At 35.4% G+C, this 17,864-nt stretch overlaps 1 protein-coding gene across 1 annotated transcript; it reads right to left on the reverse strand.

Annotated features, from left to right (window-relative positions):
* Positions 1 to 4,328: 4,328 nt before the first annotated feature.
* Positions 4,329 to 10,266, reverse strand: LOC118051951 (disease resistance protein Roq1). The gene is made up of 6 exons (XM_035062748.2): positions 9,716 to 10,266; positions 7,028 to 8,138; positions 6,833 to 6,892; positions 6,184 to 6,498; positions 5,662 to 6,078; positions 4,329 to 5,555 (listed from the first exon to the last, which is right to left on the reverse strand). Exons 1-6 carry the CDS (start codon positions 10,222 to 10,224, stop codon positions 4,575 to 4,577), a joined length of 3,393 nt encoding a protein of 1,130 aa, XP_034918639.1. The 5' UTR covers positions 10,225 to 10,266; the 3' UTR covers positions 4,329 to 4,574.
* Positions 10,267 to 17,864: the final 7,598 nt, after the last annotated feature.

The raw sequence follows: 17,864 nt of genomic DNA on the forward strand, positions 1-17,864 counted from the left end.
GTAAGATACATCAAGCATCCTATTAAGGTTCTATAGAGTGTTTCATCAATCTTTGCAGCTCTATCTTCTTTGCAAAATATCTCCTTTTAATTCATTAGTGTTGTTGTTGATCTGCACTCTTCCATGTTGAACTTCTTTAAAATCTCTTTGGCATATTTTTATTGACACATGAAGATTTCATTCTGCTTTTGTTGAACTTCCATGCCGAGAAAGAATGTCATCTTCCCCAAGTCAGTCATCTCAAAGACATTCTTCATTTCTCTTTTGAACACATCCATCTGCTCCATGTTACTTCCTGTCACAAGTAAGTCATCCACATAAAGAGAAACCACAAGCAATTCATCATTGATTTTCTTGAGATAGAGTGTAAATTCACTTAGATTTTTTGTAAAGCCTAAGTCAAACAAATGTGCATCAATCCTGCTGTACCAAGCCCTTGATGCTTGCTTTAAACCATAGAGAGCCTTTTTTAGTAGATATACTTTCTCCTCTTCTCTTTGAATGACAAAACCTTTAGGCTGCTTCATAAATATTTCCTCCTCCAAATATCCATTTAAGAAAGCAGATTTGACATCCATTTGATGTATAGTCCAGCCATTTTGAGCAGCAAGAGCAAGCAACATTCTTATAGTACGAAGCCTAGCAACCGGAGCAAAGGTTTCAGAGAAATCCACCCCAAACATCTGAGCATATCCCTTGACAACAAGTCTTGCTTTGTGTTTATTTATAAAATCATCATCATTGAACTTGGTTCTATAAACCCATTTAACTCTTATGGCCTTTTTATGTGCGGGTCTGTTCACTAGCATCCAAGTCTGATTTTTCTCAATTATCATAAGCTCCTCCTTCATTGTAGCCATCTAATGTTGATTTGTAACAACTTCTTCATATCCTGCAGGTTCAATTATTGCCACATTGCAACTCTGATAGATATCAGAGAGCAATCTGATTTTTGTAACATAATCATCATCAATATCAACATTATCCTCTTAAAATTCAAGCTTATTTTTCTCCCAGTTCTAGCTTTCTGACTCAAAGAATTGGATGTTCCAGCTAACAATCACTTTGTTGTCTTGTGGAAGATAAATCCTATAGGCTTTGGAGACTAAATTGTAGCCTACAAAGATTCCAGGTTCTGCCTTTTTATCAAGTTATCTCTTTTGACCTGCAGAATGTAAGAGAAGCAAAGACAACCAAAAGTTTTTAAATTTTACAACTTTGGTTTATAGCCATACCATGCCTCAAATGGAGTTTTTTGTTGCAGAGCTTTTGTTGGCATTCTGTTCAAAAGAAACATTGCTGTGTTTACAGCCTCAACCCATAAATTCTTTGGCAATCCTTTGTCATGTAATAAACATCTTTTCATCTCCATGAGTGTTCTGTTTTTTTCTCTCAACAACCCCATTTTGCTAAGGAGTATAAGGTGCTGTCAACTGATGTTCAATGCCTTTCTTTTCACAGAACTTGTTGAATTTTTCTGAGGTATATTTTGTTCCATTATCTGATTTGACCACCTGCATTTTGTGTGTGCTTTGTTTTTCCACCCAAGCTTTGAACTTCCAGAAGATGTCAGCAACTTCAGATTTATACTTCATGAAATAAATCCAGCACATTCTTGTATGATCATCAATGAAAGTAATGTAATACTTACTGCCGTTCAATGATGATATTTTCAGAGGTCCTTCCACATCAGTGTGCACCAGCTGTAATTTCTGTGTAGCTCTCCAGCTTTTATTGTGTGGAAAAGGGAGTCTTGTCTGCTTCCCATACTGACAGGCTGCACACAAAGGAAGTTCTTCTTCTAAATCAGGTAGGCCTTTCACAAGATTGTTCTTCTTCATAAAGAGTAGAGCTATATGATGAAAATGCCCCAATCTTTTATGTCAAAGCATTGTACTGCTATTTTCTTCATGTATTGCAGCTTGTTCTTCTTCTGTAAAATTCAAAGCAAAGTTTTTACTTTACATTTGAATTTTTTTTGAAGGTGGTCACTGGCCCCAGCTACGCAGGTCGGCTGGGTCTAGCCCAGTCACATGAACCAGGTTGGGCCGAGCAAAAAAAAAAAAATATATATATATTTAAAGAAATTTTTTTTTAAAAAATATCTGTGATTTTTCCGCAAGTTTTTGATTGCATTTTAATCAATATCGGTTTGTATTTTTATACTGTAAAGATATAAATTCGGTATTAAAAAAAATATTTTGTTTTCATGCATACGACCAAGTCTCTAAAATATATATATATATATATATATATATATATATATATATATATATATATATATATATAATTGATATTGTATTTTCATAAAAAAAAAGAAAATTTTAAAAAAATATATCAGCATGCATTTTGGCTTTAATAACCAGTTTATTCAAGTCACGAGAACTAGACCAATATTTCAAAAATTCAAAAAAATTATTTTTGTTTTCTTTTAATATCTAGGGTTATGATCTTATATGTAAGACATATTCTGAATATTAAAATTCTTTTGTTAATGTTAGAAGAGTTAGGTTTTTACCCGATAAGATAAGAATCTCTTTACTGGAGAGGACTTTTCTTAAACCATAAGCGGACTAATAACTAGAAAACAGGACAATACCTTAGATTTTATTAGACAATTAAAAAATGCAACCTACCTTAGGTAGGACGTATTTGGAGTGCTAAAACCTTTCTTTTACTCAATTAGTCCCCGTACCTGATCTCTGAGACCAATTAGGGTTCCTAGTGACCAAAATACTAGGTGGCGACTCCCACTCCATTTTTCCACTAATAAAAGACAAGAATTCCTTGTCTCCCCACATTTTCCATATTTGTAGATAACATGAATATTTTTTAGGGTGGATGTTTTCGCCGCGACGCCGCACACCTGCGACATTGTGCATCAGTAATCAAGCAAAACTTGTCTTCAAACAACACCTTATATTCTTTTTCAAGCAACTGACCAACACTCAAAAGATTTTGATTAATTTCAGGAACATATAAGACATCAGAAATTAATTTTAAACTTGTGTTGCCTTTGATTGCCACTGTTCCTTTACCCTTTACTGCAAGACATGCCCCATTTCCCATTCTCACTTTAGAAATGGCAGTTCTGTCAAGCCTTTTGAAAAGCTCTTTATCATAGGTCATGTGGTTGGTACAACCACTGTCTATAAGCCAACTCTCTGTCGAGTTATTGGCAACAAAACATGATGCCACAAACAATTGTTCTTCTTCAGGTTGTTCAACAACAATTTTGACTTTGCCTTGTTGCTGTTGTTGTTGTTGAAATTTGCATACCCTTCCAATGTGTCCTAGCTGACCACACTTGTGACATTTTATATCCGGCCTCCACCAACATCTGCTCTGTGGATGATTGGATTTTTTGCAGTAAGAACACGATGGAAATGCTGTGTTGCTGCTGCTGTAATTTATGTTTCTTTGTTGCATGTTGTTCTGTGATTTTGCAAAAAAAGCACCTTCCATAGAACCAGCTTGTCTCATGAGTCTTCTTTATTCTTGAGCTTGCAGTGCTTTCAGTAGCTCTGCCAAAGTGATGCTTGATACATCCTTTGAATTTTCTATTGATGATATTGTAGCTTTAAATTTTTCTAGAACAATAACAAGAATTTTCTGAACAATTCTAGAATTAGAGAATTCAATACCAAAAAGTCTTTGTTTACAATGTCAAGAAGTCTGTAAGAGTAATCCTTGATGGTTTTGGATTCATTCATTCTTTACATCTCAAATTCTCTAATTAGATTTAAAACTTGTATGCCTTTCACTCGCTCATTCCTTTCATATTCCTTTTTCAGAAAGCTCCAAATCTCATTTGCTGTCTTCAGAGTCATGATTCTGGTGAAGATTGAAGACGAGACAGTTGTAAATAAGCTAGCTTTTGCCTTTGATTTCTTTTGCTTACTCTCCTTGTGATTTTTCATTTGAGCTATAGCTGGATTGTCAAGCAAAAGAGGAACCTCATATGTGTTTTCAACAGCTTTCCACTGATCATTTGCATCAAGGTAAGCTTCCATTTGAACAGCCCACACTTGATAGTTTGTTTCATCAAATACTGGTGGTGCCATCAAATTCACGGAGGCTTCTGAACTCATTTTGTGTTGATTGGTTTTTTTTAGAGGGATGATAAGTGTTTAGGGTAAGTGTTTAAGCTCTCTCAGCCTCACAAATCTCTCAAGAAAAGAATCGACTTTGATATCAATTTGTTGGATTTTAACAAAATGAAATGCAAAAGCTAACAAATATCAAACTTCTTAGAACTTCACTTTTTTATTGATCATTCAAACTTAAAAAAAACAATAAAAAAGAAAGCTTTAAATGCAAGTAACATCAACATTATCTCCTGTTGTTACATAATAGAAAGTAAAGGATAATAACTAAACAAAAGAATTATATCAATCCTAACGGAAATTGACAAATTCAAATAGCAAGTGTTTTATTAAAACTAAAACTCATATCAGCTTCCACATTAGCAGATTCCACACTAGCAGTTTTTTCATCAGCAGCTTCTGAGACATTAACTCAACATATTTTCACGGGGAAAACATCCCATTCTAGCATCTCCAATATCATCAATATCAGTCATCAGAAGTTACTGATGACCTTCCCTCGCTATCGCTGTCGCTGTCGCTGTCGCTGTCGCTGTCATCATCATCATTCAAGGATGCTGTGTCTTCGCTGCATACAGCAAATTCCAAGATATCCCATTTTGGCAACTCCTTTCTTAAATAATTATTCCACCGCTCATTATAAATATGCAATGTTGTTCCTTGATTGACACTGCCTTTGCCATCTTCATCCTCCTCTTCAACATTTGGTTTTCCGTGGGCTGTTTCTCGGTCGTCGTTGCCATCTTCCTCTACATCATCAATAGAGGAAGCCATTCTTTGCCTGTAATCCCGCCTCTTAACATTTGGCTTTTCTTTGGCTGTTTCTTGGCCGTCACTTCCATTCTCCTCTTCATCATCGATAGAGGATGTATCTTCGCTGTCATCGCTTTCCTCAACAAACAGCTTTTTCAGGAATGTTTCCTGGACGTCACTGTCCTCCTCTTTATCATCAATAGCGGAATATGCTATTGCTCGCCTGTAATTCGGCTCATCAACATTTGGTTTTCCCTTGGGTGCAGTTTCTCGGCTTTCCCCATTGCCCTCTTCAACATTTGGCTTCTCTTCAATCAGATAGAACCCAAGCTCTTTTACTTGTACAAAATTGTCACCCTCTATTATTTCCATAGACAGTTCCAACTGATCTCCAGCATCTATACCTTCCAACACTATATACTTTATCCACGAACAGTTATCACTCTTAGGAGATATGGAATCTTCAAGCAACCGAAAACCATCGTCTGTTGAGATTTTGATACCAAGCTCACACTCTGCGGATTCAATCTCGCAAGCACAGACAACCCAAATAACCAGTCGGACTTCACCATCCGAATCTGCAGATGGGGGTGCCTGAAATGATAGCGAATAACCTTCTTCAGGATTGCTGACGAACCATTCTGGTAAAGAACCACCATCCAAGCAAATCGAATACTCATAACGCTTGCACAATGCCTATTAATTTCAAGCAAAGGTGAAATTTAGACCTTATTCAACATATATACGTACTTGCTAATGTTAAGTATATGTATGTGCAAGAGAGACAGAAAGATGCGAGTACCTCAGCAAGACTCTTCTTAAATTTTTTTGACAAAGAGTTGCTGCCTAATAAAGAAAAGTCACAGTCAGAAACATCTTCAATGCCCTGAATCTCTGTTAATTTTTCACAGCCATCCGCATCCAATGTCTCTAAACTCGAGGGAAGCTCTGAGATTGATCGAAGATCTGTGCAGTCCTCAACCAGCAAACTCTCCAGCTTCGAAAGCCCACTGATGCCAGAAGGAAGCGATTTAAGTCTCGAACATTGGTTCAAATTCAAGGAAACAAGTCTCTTCAATAGGCAAATAGATTCATGCACTTCAACTAATCTCTCACAATCTTCAAGTATTAATTCCTCTAAACATGGGAGTCCTAGCAAGTTTGGTGTTTTAGTAAACTTGGAATAGCTGAGGTTGAGGGTTTTTAGCTTGTTCAGAACCTGTTGAAGGAGGAAGGAAAATCAGAGGAAAGTCATCAGGAAAGACAAGTTTTAGTTGATGAAATTTAAGTTCCAATTTTATAGGGCAAACTGGAATTTTCCTACCTTCAATTCTTTGATGTTATAACTGTATTGCAGTTCAAGTACAATGAGGTTGTCTAGATGAAAATCCAGTGGTAAAGAATTTAAAGTAAATCCTTTCCAAGAAAGCCATATCAACCCTTTGGGAAAAATTTTGAAGGACCCAGTAAGATGCACGGCATCAATCCGAAGTAATTGTAAAAATCTCATCTCTTTAAAGTATTCTGTCCTCAGAGTTAAGAATTTTGATGCTTGCACATCAAGGGTGCGACCCTCCTCATCCTCTGTTCCCAGACCCTTCTCATCCTCTGTTCCCAGACCCTCCTCATCTTCTGTTCCCTGAAAAGATAGCAAGATTTAACAAAATTACCATTAATTACGTCCATGCCAACCTGTTTCTTAAAGAAATCTTAAAGTTGTACAAGGATCGATAAGACTCGGGTTTGTGTATAGGACTATGCATATGCCTACAGTTCTTACCACCTGGTAATTGGTCAATATATATAAAATCTAGCCAATTGAATGCATAGATTATACTGATATTTAATGGGGCTGTCAGTAGGTTATATTGATATTTAATGTGTCGCTATATTCAGCTCATTATTCACAACAATAACATATAATTCTTTATGTGAACGAAAATTTATTACGGCATTGATTTTGGCAGTCTTACAGTTTGCATGATGTCCTCATCAAATTCATCAAGGGTGAGACCCTCCACAGATTCTGTGCCCTGAAAAACCAACAAAATTTGACAAAATTACCAGAGGCAATGATCCAATCACAAAACTATTTCTTAAAACATTCCAAAGTTTGTCAAAAATAGAAATAAATCAATAAGACTCTGATTTATCTTTTAGTTCTTTACCATGTGGTTGATGAGCACATCCAATGCATCCTCGTGATCCCAGATTCTGCTGTGTTTTCCAGGATATTTATGTGAAATTTGACGAACAATCTCCCTTCCCATTTTCTGTACCAGATCATTCATCATTATGGTATCGTCGAAATCAATTGCTATGAGAGACCTTTCTTCCAGAGTTTCGATTCGGCTTCTAAGATTATTGCAATAACGATAACGACCTCCAAGTATTGAAGCTACAAAATCTGCATCTTCTCCAACAAAAAAACACGCAATATCAAGAAATATACTCTTCAAATCATCTTCTAGTGAGTCATAACTTCCTTTAAGCTTGGAATGGATTTGATCAGGAAATTTACGCAATTCATAAATTTCCTTTTCCCATTCATCACGTTCACTTATTTGAGAAAAACGATTCCCCAAAACAACGAGAGCTGAAGGAAGTTTTCCACTTTGCTCAACCACTTCTTTTGAAAGCTCCGCCCATTCTTCTTCCGGAGTTTTTCCCTCAAAAGCATGGAAATTGAATAGGTCAAGGCACATCTCTTCATCCCATTCTTCGACCGAATGCTTTTTGTTAACTTTAAGTTGAGCAAGCAATTTTTCATTTGTAGTGGTGATGATTATTTTACTACCCTTAGTAAACACACTTGGACCCCCAAAAGTATCTAATTGTTGCGGCTGGTCCATGCCATCAAGAACTAGAAGAATTTTTTTGCTCCCAAGTAAATTTGTAATCAAAGAAATTCCTGAATCAACATCACTAATTTTCTTTCTCTTCAAAATATTTACTCCCAAAGTTTCACGTATAAGTTGTTTCTGTAACTCAACCTTGCTGTCAGGACCTTTTGATTTTTCGTTGACATCAAAGAGAAAACAGCTTCCATCGAATTTTTGAAAGAGTTTTTGGTACACAACTTTAGCTATGGTTGTCTTCCCCATTCCTGGCATCCCACGTATGCCTACCATGCTAACATCATCTGAGGCATTAAGAGACTTGATAATATTATTGACACAAGAATCAATACCTACTAGGTATTTTGGTATATTTAAGTTTTTGATATCCAATTTGTTCAACACATCTTTGACGATCTTTTTGACAAGTACTGATTCATCCCTGTCAATAGATAAAACTAGGTCATCAAAATTAAACCAAATAATATTTAAACATGCTCAAAGAAGTTATTTTAGAGATTTAGCTCAATTTATTCTTATATTTTAGTCTCAGTTTCTAACCTGTTCTTATAAGATTATTTTCTTTAAATTTATCATTTTATTTTAGGTCATTTTCTAATTTATCTTTTTAGTAGTTATATTCTTACAAATCAACAAAAATACCTTTAATTGAGAAATTCAAACCCTATCTAATTTATTACAATAATAAATTAAAGAAATGAAAACCATTGTCATCTTGTGTTAAAATTAATTTAATTTCATGGTTATGTTTTTAATAAACTAAGATAAATTTGTGTTTCTCATACAAAATATTTTTATGTAGCAAAAACAATATTTAAAATCTCAAATCAATTGACATATTGAAAAATATAAAAAGACAAACATAATAAATCACACAACAATACCCACAAGATTTACGTGGCTCGACAACTTGTGTCTACTCCATGAGCTCAACAATAAGAGAAATTTAGTATAAAAAAGTATATATAAGATTATTAGGTGTCGCACAAAATTAATTTTAAAGTAATAAAAATCTCACATTTATCTAGCCATTAAAGTGTAGAGAATAATAAAAATTACAAAATAAACATTATCCTAAAAGATGATAACTATAAGTTTTTATATGAACTAAATAAATGAACACTAAAGATTGAGGCGTTACCATATATTCATGAATACATTAAAATACTAAATCTATAATGATATATTAGAAACTAAGTTTGTAAGGACAGACTAACTTAATTCAAAGCAAGTACATAATTACTTATATATTAAAACACGTGAGATTTTCGTTGTACATTTATATTTTTTTTTAATTTGGTCCTCAAACTTTGTTTTTGGGCGATCAAGTTATATTTAACGAGCAATTGATTTCAAATTCTTATCAAAGGATGAGATTGGAAGAGGGGCACTAAAATGAAAAACACGGCAAACATGAGTGACGTACCATAAGTTTAAAAAATATTCATTTTGGTCCTCCAACTTTAACAATCATGTAAATTATAAAATTTCGGTCCCTTGAAATTATTCCAATTCCATTTTGGTACAAAGATTTATTTTTGTTATTTTTTGATCTCTGAATAAGAGAGGAGAGAGAGAAACTTGTTGTTGACACTGATTTAGGCAACCAAAATGAGAGATTTTTGTGTCAAATTATTTTATTTAATGAGGGGAGTTCATATTAGATGTTTAAATACCTTACAAGTTCGTGAAAAAAAAAGATATGAACTTGGGTCGATTTTTTTATTTTGGGTTAAGATCAGTTTTTGAGGTGTTTTTTTGGGGTTTTTGAAGGCCATGAATGAGTTTGTCATGGTTTTTACGGTCTTTTATAAGTATTTTGGGTAAAAAAATGAATTGCAAAACAAGTTTTTGGATCAAAAAAGCATAAACCCCAGAGAATATAAAATAAAATATTTAACATTTGATGCATATCACATAGCTAGTTTTAAGTAGACTATGTTAAGAAAAAATAGTTTCTGATTGATGCATAGGGAATGCTAGAACGAAAAGAATTACCCATTTGCGGTACTGTAGATATCTTTCCCGGAGAGGTTGGCAGCATCCTTAAGAGCGTTTTTCCACTTGTTGATCTTCTCCTTTTCTTCTTTATTTTCATGTGCCTTAAAAGCTTTTTTGAAACTCCCTTCTTGTTTACTAACATGTGAGGGATCAACACCACAGAATATAGGAAAAACAGTTCTGCCCTTTGTATTTCTGCACTCAAGAATCTCAACGAGTTCATTGAGACACCAGCTAGATGAAGCATAGTCTTTGGAGAAGACCACTATGGAAATTTTTGATTCTTGAATTGCCTTCTTGAGTTGATGGGAGATTTCTTCTCCACGAGGAAGCTCTTCATCGTCTTTAAAGGTATGGATTCCTGCTTGGACTAAGGCATTATAAAGATGACCTAAAAAGGTTTTGCGAGTATCTGTTCCTCTAAAGCTCAGAAAGACATGATAGGTACATTCGGTTGACAAGGAAGAGGATGAAAAGGAGCCAGCCGAAAAGAGCTTGGAAGCCATAGAAATGCACAGTTCAGTTATGTGTGTAGCAAATAGGAAAGGTTTGTTGAAGGGCGAAGGTACTGAAGTAACTGGTTATTGGTCTCTTATATATAGCAAATAAGGATTGTAAATAACTGTACAATCAGTGTTATTGTAAATTAACTAAACTACCCTGCTAATCATCCAACGTTAATCATCTGCAACCTTCTCCTGTCTTTTTATTTACTTATTTATTTATTTTAGACAGGTATGCTCTAAAATATTTTGGATTAAATAATCTCCGAGAAGACCCTTGAATAAATTATCTGTTACACTCATTTGATTTTTTATTGTAGAAAACTTATAGAAGCGCACGATATTGCTCTCAAATTCAAACAACAGTGTTATTGAGGCGAGGTGTCAAAAAGCAATGTTGACTCCAAAGGTTAACATTGAGGATATGAAATAGTTTTATATCATTTTTAATATACTTTCTTAATTAAAAGCCGTCGAGATTGAAACTTGTATAAATTCACTATTATTTTATATTTAATTTTATTAATTAAATAAATATGGTGAGAGTATGTAAAGGACTTTTCTATGGAATAATGTTCCTTGGCAACCATTATTCCTCTCTCCAACATGCAACACGTAATTAATCTTAAGCTTACCAACACAAACTATCTATATTGGCATATGCATATGAAACCATCTCTGATTTGTCAAGGTGTTTTCTCATTTGTTGATGGTTCATTTCCATGTCCTTCTCCCCATGTCCGCCTGAGTGATGATTCTGCCGCCTCTTTCACCTTTTTGGTATTAATCAAGCTTTTCTCTCACGAAAACAACAAGATCAGCTCATCCTCAGAGCTCTCATCTCATCTCTTTCCATGAATGTCCTCCATCTTATGGTTGATTGTTTGACTTTTGCTAGTGTTTGGAGCACAGAAGAACATGCCCATTGCTTTACCATCCAATTCTCGGATTACATAATTACATGTCTCTCTTCAAAATCTTCATTAAGGTGATGATACTATTACCATTTATTTGCAGAAAGCTAAGGATTATTTGACGAATTAGAAACAACAGGCAAACCTATCTCCCTTACTAATTTCAATTTATATGTGTTTCAGGGCCTTCGTAGTGAATTCCGTGATTTGGTTACAAGTCTGTTGACCAAGGCTGAGCCTCTTCCCTACTCTGAGCTGCGTAGTCACCTATTTACCTATGAGGTTTTACACATGAACTCTCTTCAATCCATTCCTACTAATGTATTGTTGTTGCCTACTCCTACGCAACCTCTCTCTGTTTTTGCTGCTCAACGTGGTTTTTCTATTTTTAATGGTAGTGGTTCCTCTCATAATCAGGGCAGAGGAAGATGTGGTGGCTAGAGGAATACTCACAAATCATTCAACTAGTCCAGTAGTCAGAATTACCATGGCAACATTGGTGATTCTTGGCAGCAAAACCATGACTATGAGGGCAATCAGTAACAATCTAACCATAACTCTTCACCTAATCAGTGGCCTCGTACACGATGGGGTTGATGTCAATTTTGCAACATTTTTGGTCACTCAGCGTAGCAATGTTCACAGCTAGTAACCCATGGAAATCAAGCTTCAGCTAACTTCTCTTTTAATGATGCTTCGACAACAAACTCTATCACCTAGTTTCCTGATATAGGTGCAGATTAGCATGTTACTTTAGACACTGCAAGTATGAAAAATGCAAAACCTTATATTGATAATGATCAATTGCATGTTGGTGATTATAAGGAACTTGTCATATCTAATATAGCTCATACTGCGTTACATACTCTAAAATGAGCCTTTACTTTGTCTAATGTCTTACATGTGCCGTAAATTCAAAATCGATTCCTATCTATTCAACAATTTTGTCATGAAAATTGTCTTTTTTGAATTCACTCCTCTGTTTCTTTCCATATCAAGTGTCGCACGTCAAAAATCCCGCGCGGCATCGGCTGACGATTTTTCTCTCGTTGTTGTTGCATTGCTTGAATGGGTTCGTTGGGAGTCGCCACCTAGTAATTTATTGAAGGCTACTAGGAAACCGAATGTACTGGTCTTGTCAGAGATTCGCGGGTAAGGGACTGGTTGTGGTTAGGGAAGGTATTAGCACCCCTAACGCACCCTACCTGAGGTAAGCTGCTCCGTGGACTTGATGTTTTAAAGAAGTCTAAAAAATTTTGTCTTTTCATTGGATTTTAGAAATACAACTTCCGTACAAGTTTGTACTTCTACACCGTGTTCCAATCAAAATATTAAATCCTTCTTTATTCTTTGCCATCTTATCATAGAAAAAAAAACCTTCACAAACAAAATACCCTGCACATTCACTTTCAAGCTTCATGAGCTTGATGTAATTAAAAAAAATAAAATTTTAGCCCACTTCTAAGGCTTCGATACATCAGTTATTAATTCCCAGAATATATGTAGAAACATGTTCTTACATTTTCATGGAAAATACAACATGATTTTATCTATCCTTAGAATTTGTGCATTAAAATATTAAATACATTTTTTTATTCAATTCCATGTATAACAAAAAAAAATACAAACACACACACACACAACCCTTTTTTATTATTATTTATTTTTCTTTTCTTTTCTTTTCTTCTTTTTTTTTTCTTTTACATTCACATTTACACAAAATAAAAATTCAAAAAAACTAAATAAAAATTACATTAAATAATCCAAATTTACAAAATAGTCCCCCAAAACTCCAGGAATTGCAGAGGAACACTTCTGGAATCACAGCAATAGTGTTGGAACAGTGGCGGCGCGTCTTCCCATGTGCCGCCGCCACTGGCGGCGCGTGGGGTCACGCACCGCCGTGAAATCGACAGGGAAACAGGGGATCTGTAACAACCACTTCCCTTCCTTGTCTGCGGTGGGAAACGTCACCTGCAAAGCCAAACACAAGCAGTCATTTTTAATTTTCTTTGCTTCACAGATCTGTTTTCCTTTTCTTCTTCAGATCTACTCACGGTCTCTTTTGGATCTGCTGCGTTGCAGATCGGCTTCTGTTGTTCATCCTCTTATCCGTTTCATGTACTGGCGATGAGGAGTGCTGGAGGCGGCCTGAGCTGCGGGTACAGCCGTGCGTTGGGGAGGAGCTGTTGCGATTCGGTCTGGGCGAGGAGGAAGGGTAGATCGGGGGGAGTTCTGGTGACCAAAGCTGGAGGAGGGCTGCTGCTGACCGGTTGAAGGAGAGGACGAAAGTGTTGCCCCGGCGCTGCTGTTCGGCCGCCGCTGGGAGAGGAAACTGAAGGGGAAGCAGCTGTTGCTGATGGCGAAGGAGAAGCTGCTGCTGGAGGTTTGGGGTTCGATGGACGCCGGTCTAGCCGCTGGTCTGTGTGCGGCTGAAGAAGGTGCTGTTGATGGCTGAGAGGAGCGCCGCCGAGATGGAGAAGAAATGACTTGGTGTGTGGCCGGTCAGCGGTTGGGAAGGGAAGATGAGAAGAAAAGAAAAGAAAAGAAAAGAAAAAAAATATGGCTAGAGGGGAGAAGGAAGGAAAATGAGAGGCTGGTTCGCAGGGGAGCCGGAGAAGGAAAAGGAAACCGCCGTTGAAGGGGGGGGGGCGGCTGCTTGGCCGGTTTTTTTTTTTTAGGAAAGGGTTTCTGTGTTTTTTTTTTTTGAAAGTGTCAAAATTACCCCCCCTAATTTCTGTGTTGAAGGCTGATATTTATAGGCAAAGTATTTTTCGGGCCTCAAAATTGGTCCCTCAATTTTTGTGTTTGGCTTCTAATTTCAATCAATTCACTTGTGAAAAATTAAATTTGATCTCTTAAAATTTCAATCTTTTCAATTAAGTCCAAATTAGGCTCCCAAACTTAATTTTTCACCAATTAAGCCCCCAAATTAATTTGACCCATTTAAAGTATAATTAAGTCCTTGCACTTAATTAAATCCTTCAATTGGACTTAAATTAATTCTTAAACATAATTAAAATTTAATTTGGCCCATGATTAAATCAAATTGGCCCATTAAAAATTTAATTATGTCATCAGACTTAATTTTTATGCAAATTCGTCCAATAATCATTTAATTTGACCTTTGAATTTGCATTTTTCTATTCTTGGGCATAATGGGGTACAATTAGGCCTTGAAATTCCTCCAAAAATTACAGCTTGATTTTTGCCTATTTTTGCAGTCTTTTTTTTATCAGCTTTCTCCACAGTACCAGCCTTTATTTTCTTTATTTTTGTTTTTTTTTTATTTTGAAAATTTGGGGAATGACCCAGAATTGGGTTATGACATCAAGGATCACATAACAGAGAAAGTTCTTTTTTTTTTTTTTGTCAGAGTAAAGATGATCTCTATGTCCTCTCAGAGTCTTCCACAATGTTTATGCCTCAAGCCTTTTGGTATGCTAGCTTGTCTACTTTTACTGATGTCTGACATCATCAACTCGGTTACCCAAGTTGACGTGTTTTGAGTCTCTTAGCGTAAAATAAAAAGGTGATTTGTAATTCTTGTCATTTAAATTTTCAGTGTCAAGTTTGTTCGTTGGGAAAATCATCACGTATGACATTAGGGTATATGGGTCACAAAACATCTGTTTTTTTGAGCTAATTTTTAGTGATGTTTAGGGTCTTGCCCCTATTTTAACTTCTAATGGTTTTCAGTATTTTGTTATTTTTATGAATGCGCACACAAAATTTATTTGGTTTTATCCTATTGTCGTTAAATATGATGTATTCAATGTTGACCAAAAATTTTCTTATAAAATTAAATCTGTTCAAACTAATTGGGGTGGTGGATCATAAATTCAATTCCTTTTCTAAAACCATTGATATTCATCATCGCTTAATATGTGCAGATACACACGAACAAAATGACACTGTTGAGTGTTGTCATCGTTATATTGTGAAAACTGGTCTTACTCTTCTTGGTCACTGTAAAACACCTCTAAAATTTTAGAGTTATGCTTTTGAAACTTCTGTGTATCTCATTAATCATATGCCAACACCTGTCTTGCATAATAAATCTTCTTTTGAATGTTTGTTTCATCAACCACTTGATTATACCTTTTTTGCGTACTTTCAGGTGTCTCTGTTTTCCTTATCTTCATCCTTATAATGCTCATAAATTAGACTATCATTCTGCTCCAAGTGTGTTTTTGGGCTATAGTTCTTCTCTCCTACACTATTGTTGTCTTGACTTGTCCTCTAATCGTATTTACATCTATCATTATGTCCGTTTTCATGAATAATATTTTCCTTTTCTTGAGTCTGGTCGAGTTTCTACCTCTGCTCACTTTATGTCTACACCCGCACCCACTTCCAACCTTCAATCCCTTATTAATACCAAACTTCTCAGAACCACAAACCTCTCCAATCTTGGGTTCCCTTATCACCACCTGTATCTATGTATCTTGATCATTCTATAGGTTTGGGTTTTGTTGTGCTGACCTTGTCTTCGTTTGACTTACTCATTATTGTTGTATCTCCAGTTTTCCTATCAAGTCCTTCTCCTCCACCCAGTACCTCTGATCAGTCTCCATTAGATCTGGACCTTTATGTTGATCTCTTCAGTTACTCTCTTCCATAATAGACCTAGCCTATCATGTCTGTTGTCCATTCGACACCATGATAACACCATATGGTGCTACGTTCATGACAACACAAGTTTGCCAACATGAGTTTGATTTTCGCCACCCTATTCTCTTTGGAATCATAGATAACATCTTCTCCTGACCTTGAACCTCTATATTTTAAGGAAGTTGATCAGTTTCTGTGCTGGCACAATGCAATGAAATATGAAATTGTTGCTTTACATAACAACGGTACTTGGTCCTTGGTACCACTTGAGCCTTTTATAAATGTGGTTGGTTGTTAATGGGTATATAAATTTAAGCACCAAGTTGATGGTGATAATGACCACTACAAGGCTCGCTTGGTTGTGTGAGGGTTCACTTAGCATGAAGGAATTGATTACTATTTACTAAAAAACATTCAATCTTATTTAAACCGATTACTGCTCGATTAGTTCTCACTATTGTCGTATCTAAAGGCTAGAAGATTTGGCAACTTGATGTTCATAATGCATTCCTTAATGGGTCACTTAGGGAGGTTATTTATATGGAATAACCCACGAGTTTTGTAGACCCTACTTTGCCTACTTATGTCATTCGCCTTCACAAGACTCTTTATGACTTAAAACAAGCTTGGTACTTATATCTAAGCGACTTTCTTCTTTGTATTGGTTTTTGAGCTTCCAAGGTTGATACCTCCTTATTTATTTTGTCTGTGGATTGATATATTTGTTACCTTCTTTTTTATGTTGATGAAATTTTATGCACTAGTAATAACTCTTCTTTGGTTTAATATCTCATTACTTTGCTGAGCTTAGAGTTTAAACTTTGTGATTTAGGTAATGCTCATTAATTTTTTCAGAATTGAAGTCACTCCTACTAATATAGGCTCATGCTTAGTTAACACAAATATGTTCTTGATATCCTTTATCGTGCTAGTATGTCATCATGCAAACCTGTTGATATTTTGGCCTCTACTAAGATTGGATTGCAATTTAGTGAGTTATTTTCGGACTCCACTCGCTTTCGATAAATTGTTAGTGCTCTTTAGTATTTCACCTTTACTAGACCAAATATATGTTATGTTGTAAACTAGGTTTATCAATTTATGCATGCTCCTACCGAGAGCCATTAAGTTGTTGTTAAATGTATATTGTGATATTTTAAAGGTATGGCTTCTTTTGGCCTGCACCTTACTCATGGTTCTTCATTATCTCTTCATGGTTTTACTGATGCCAATTAGGATGGTAGTATTGATGATTATAAGTCTATTGGGGTTTACATTGTATTTTTTAACACCACTCCCGTTTCATAGAAATCTGGCAAGCAACACATTGTTACTCACTCCACTGAAGCTGAGTATAAAGTTTTAGCTGATAACACTGCTGAGGTTCTTTGGCTTTGCTATCTTTTGTCAGATTTATGTTTCTCTTCTAGTTCTATCACCACTATTTGGTGCGACAAATTAGGTGCTACTTATCTATCTTCTAATTTAATTTCTTATGCTTGTACAAAACATGTTGAGGTTAATTCTCACTTTGTTCATGATCGAGTGGCCAAAAAGGAGATTCAAATTCATTTCATAACCTCCAAGAATCAATTAGCTGATATTCTTATTAAGCCACTACCTCACTTTGTCTTTGTTTATTTACGGTCCAAGCTTCATGTAGACAACTCGAGGGGATGTATTATGGAATGTGTTATATTATAGAAAATATTGTAATTGTCTTATATTGATTTATCATATGTAATCTATTCCACATTATTATATGATGGTCATCTATACACGGTGAGATCCAAACTCTTGATTGTTTTATTAATAAGGTTTTGATATTATATTAAAGAACAATCTTAATTTAAACTTTTGTGAAGTTGGAATTGTTATAGAAACAATCCCACATCAAATAATAACAAGAATTTAAAATAACATAAAAGATTGAGACCAACATAAAATTTAATTTTTTTTAGATGGAATCTCAACTTAGTTGTCTAATTCAATATAGTTGTGAGGCTCAAAACAGGCCTTACTGTCCAACGAAGATCTTGAAATAACACTTTATAGACTTTAGGAGATGGACTACAAATAAGGAAGACTTTCTTGCTTTTTCATTGTGGACAATAC

Source organism: Populus alba, chromosome 19 (assembly GCF_005239225.2).
Source record: "Populus alba chromosome 19, ASM523922v2, whole genome shotgun sequence".
In the NCBI taxonomy this organism is placed as follows: Eukaryota; Viridiplantae; Streptophyta; class Magnoliopsida; order Malpighiales; family Salicaceae; genus Populus; species Populus alba.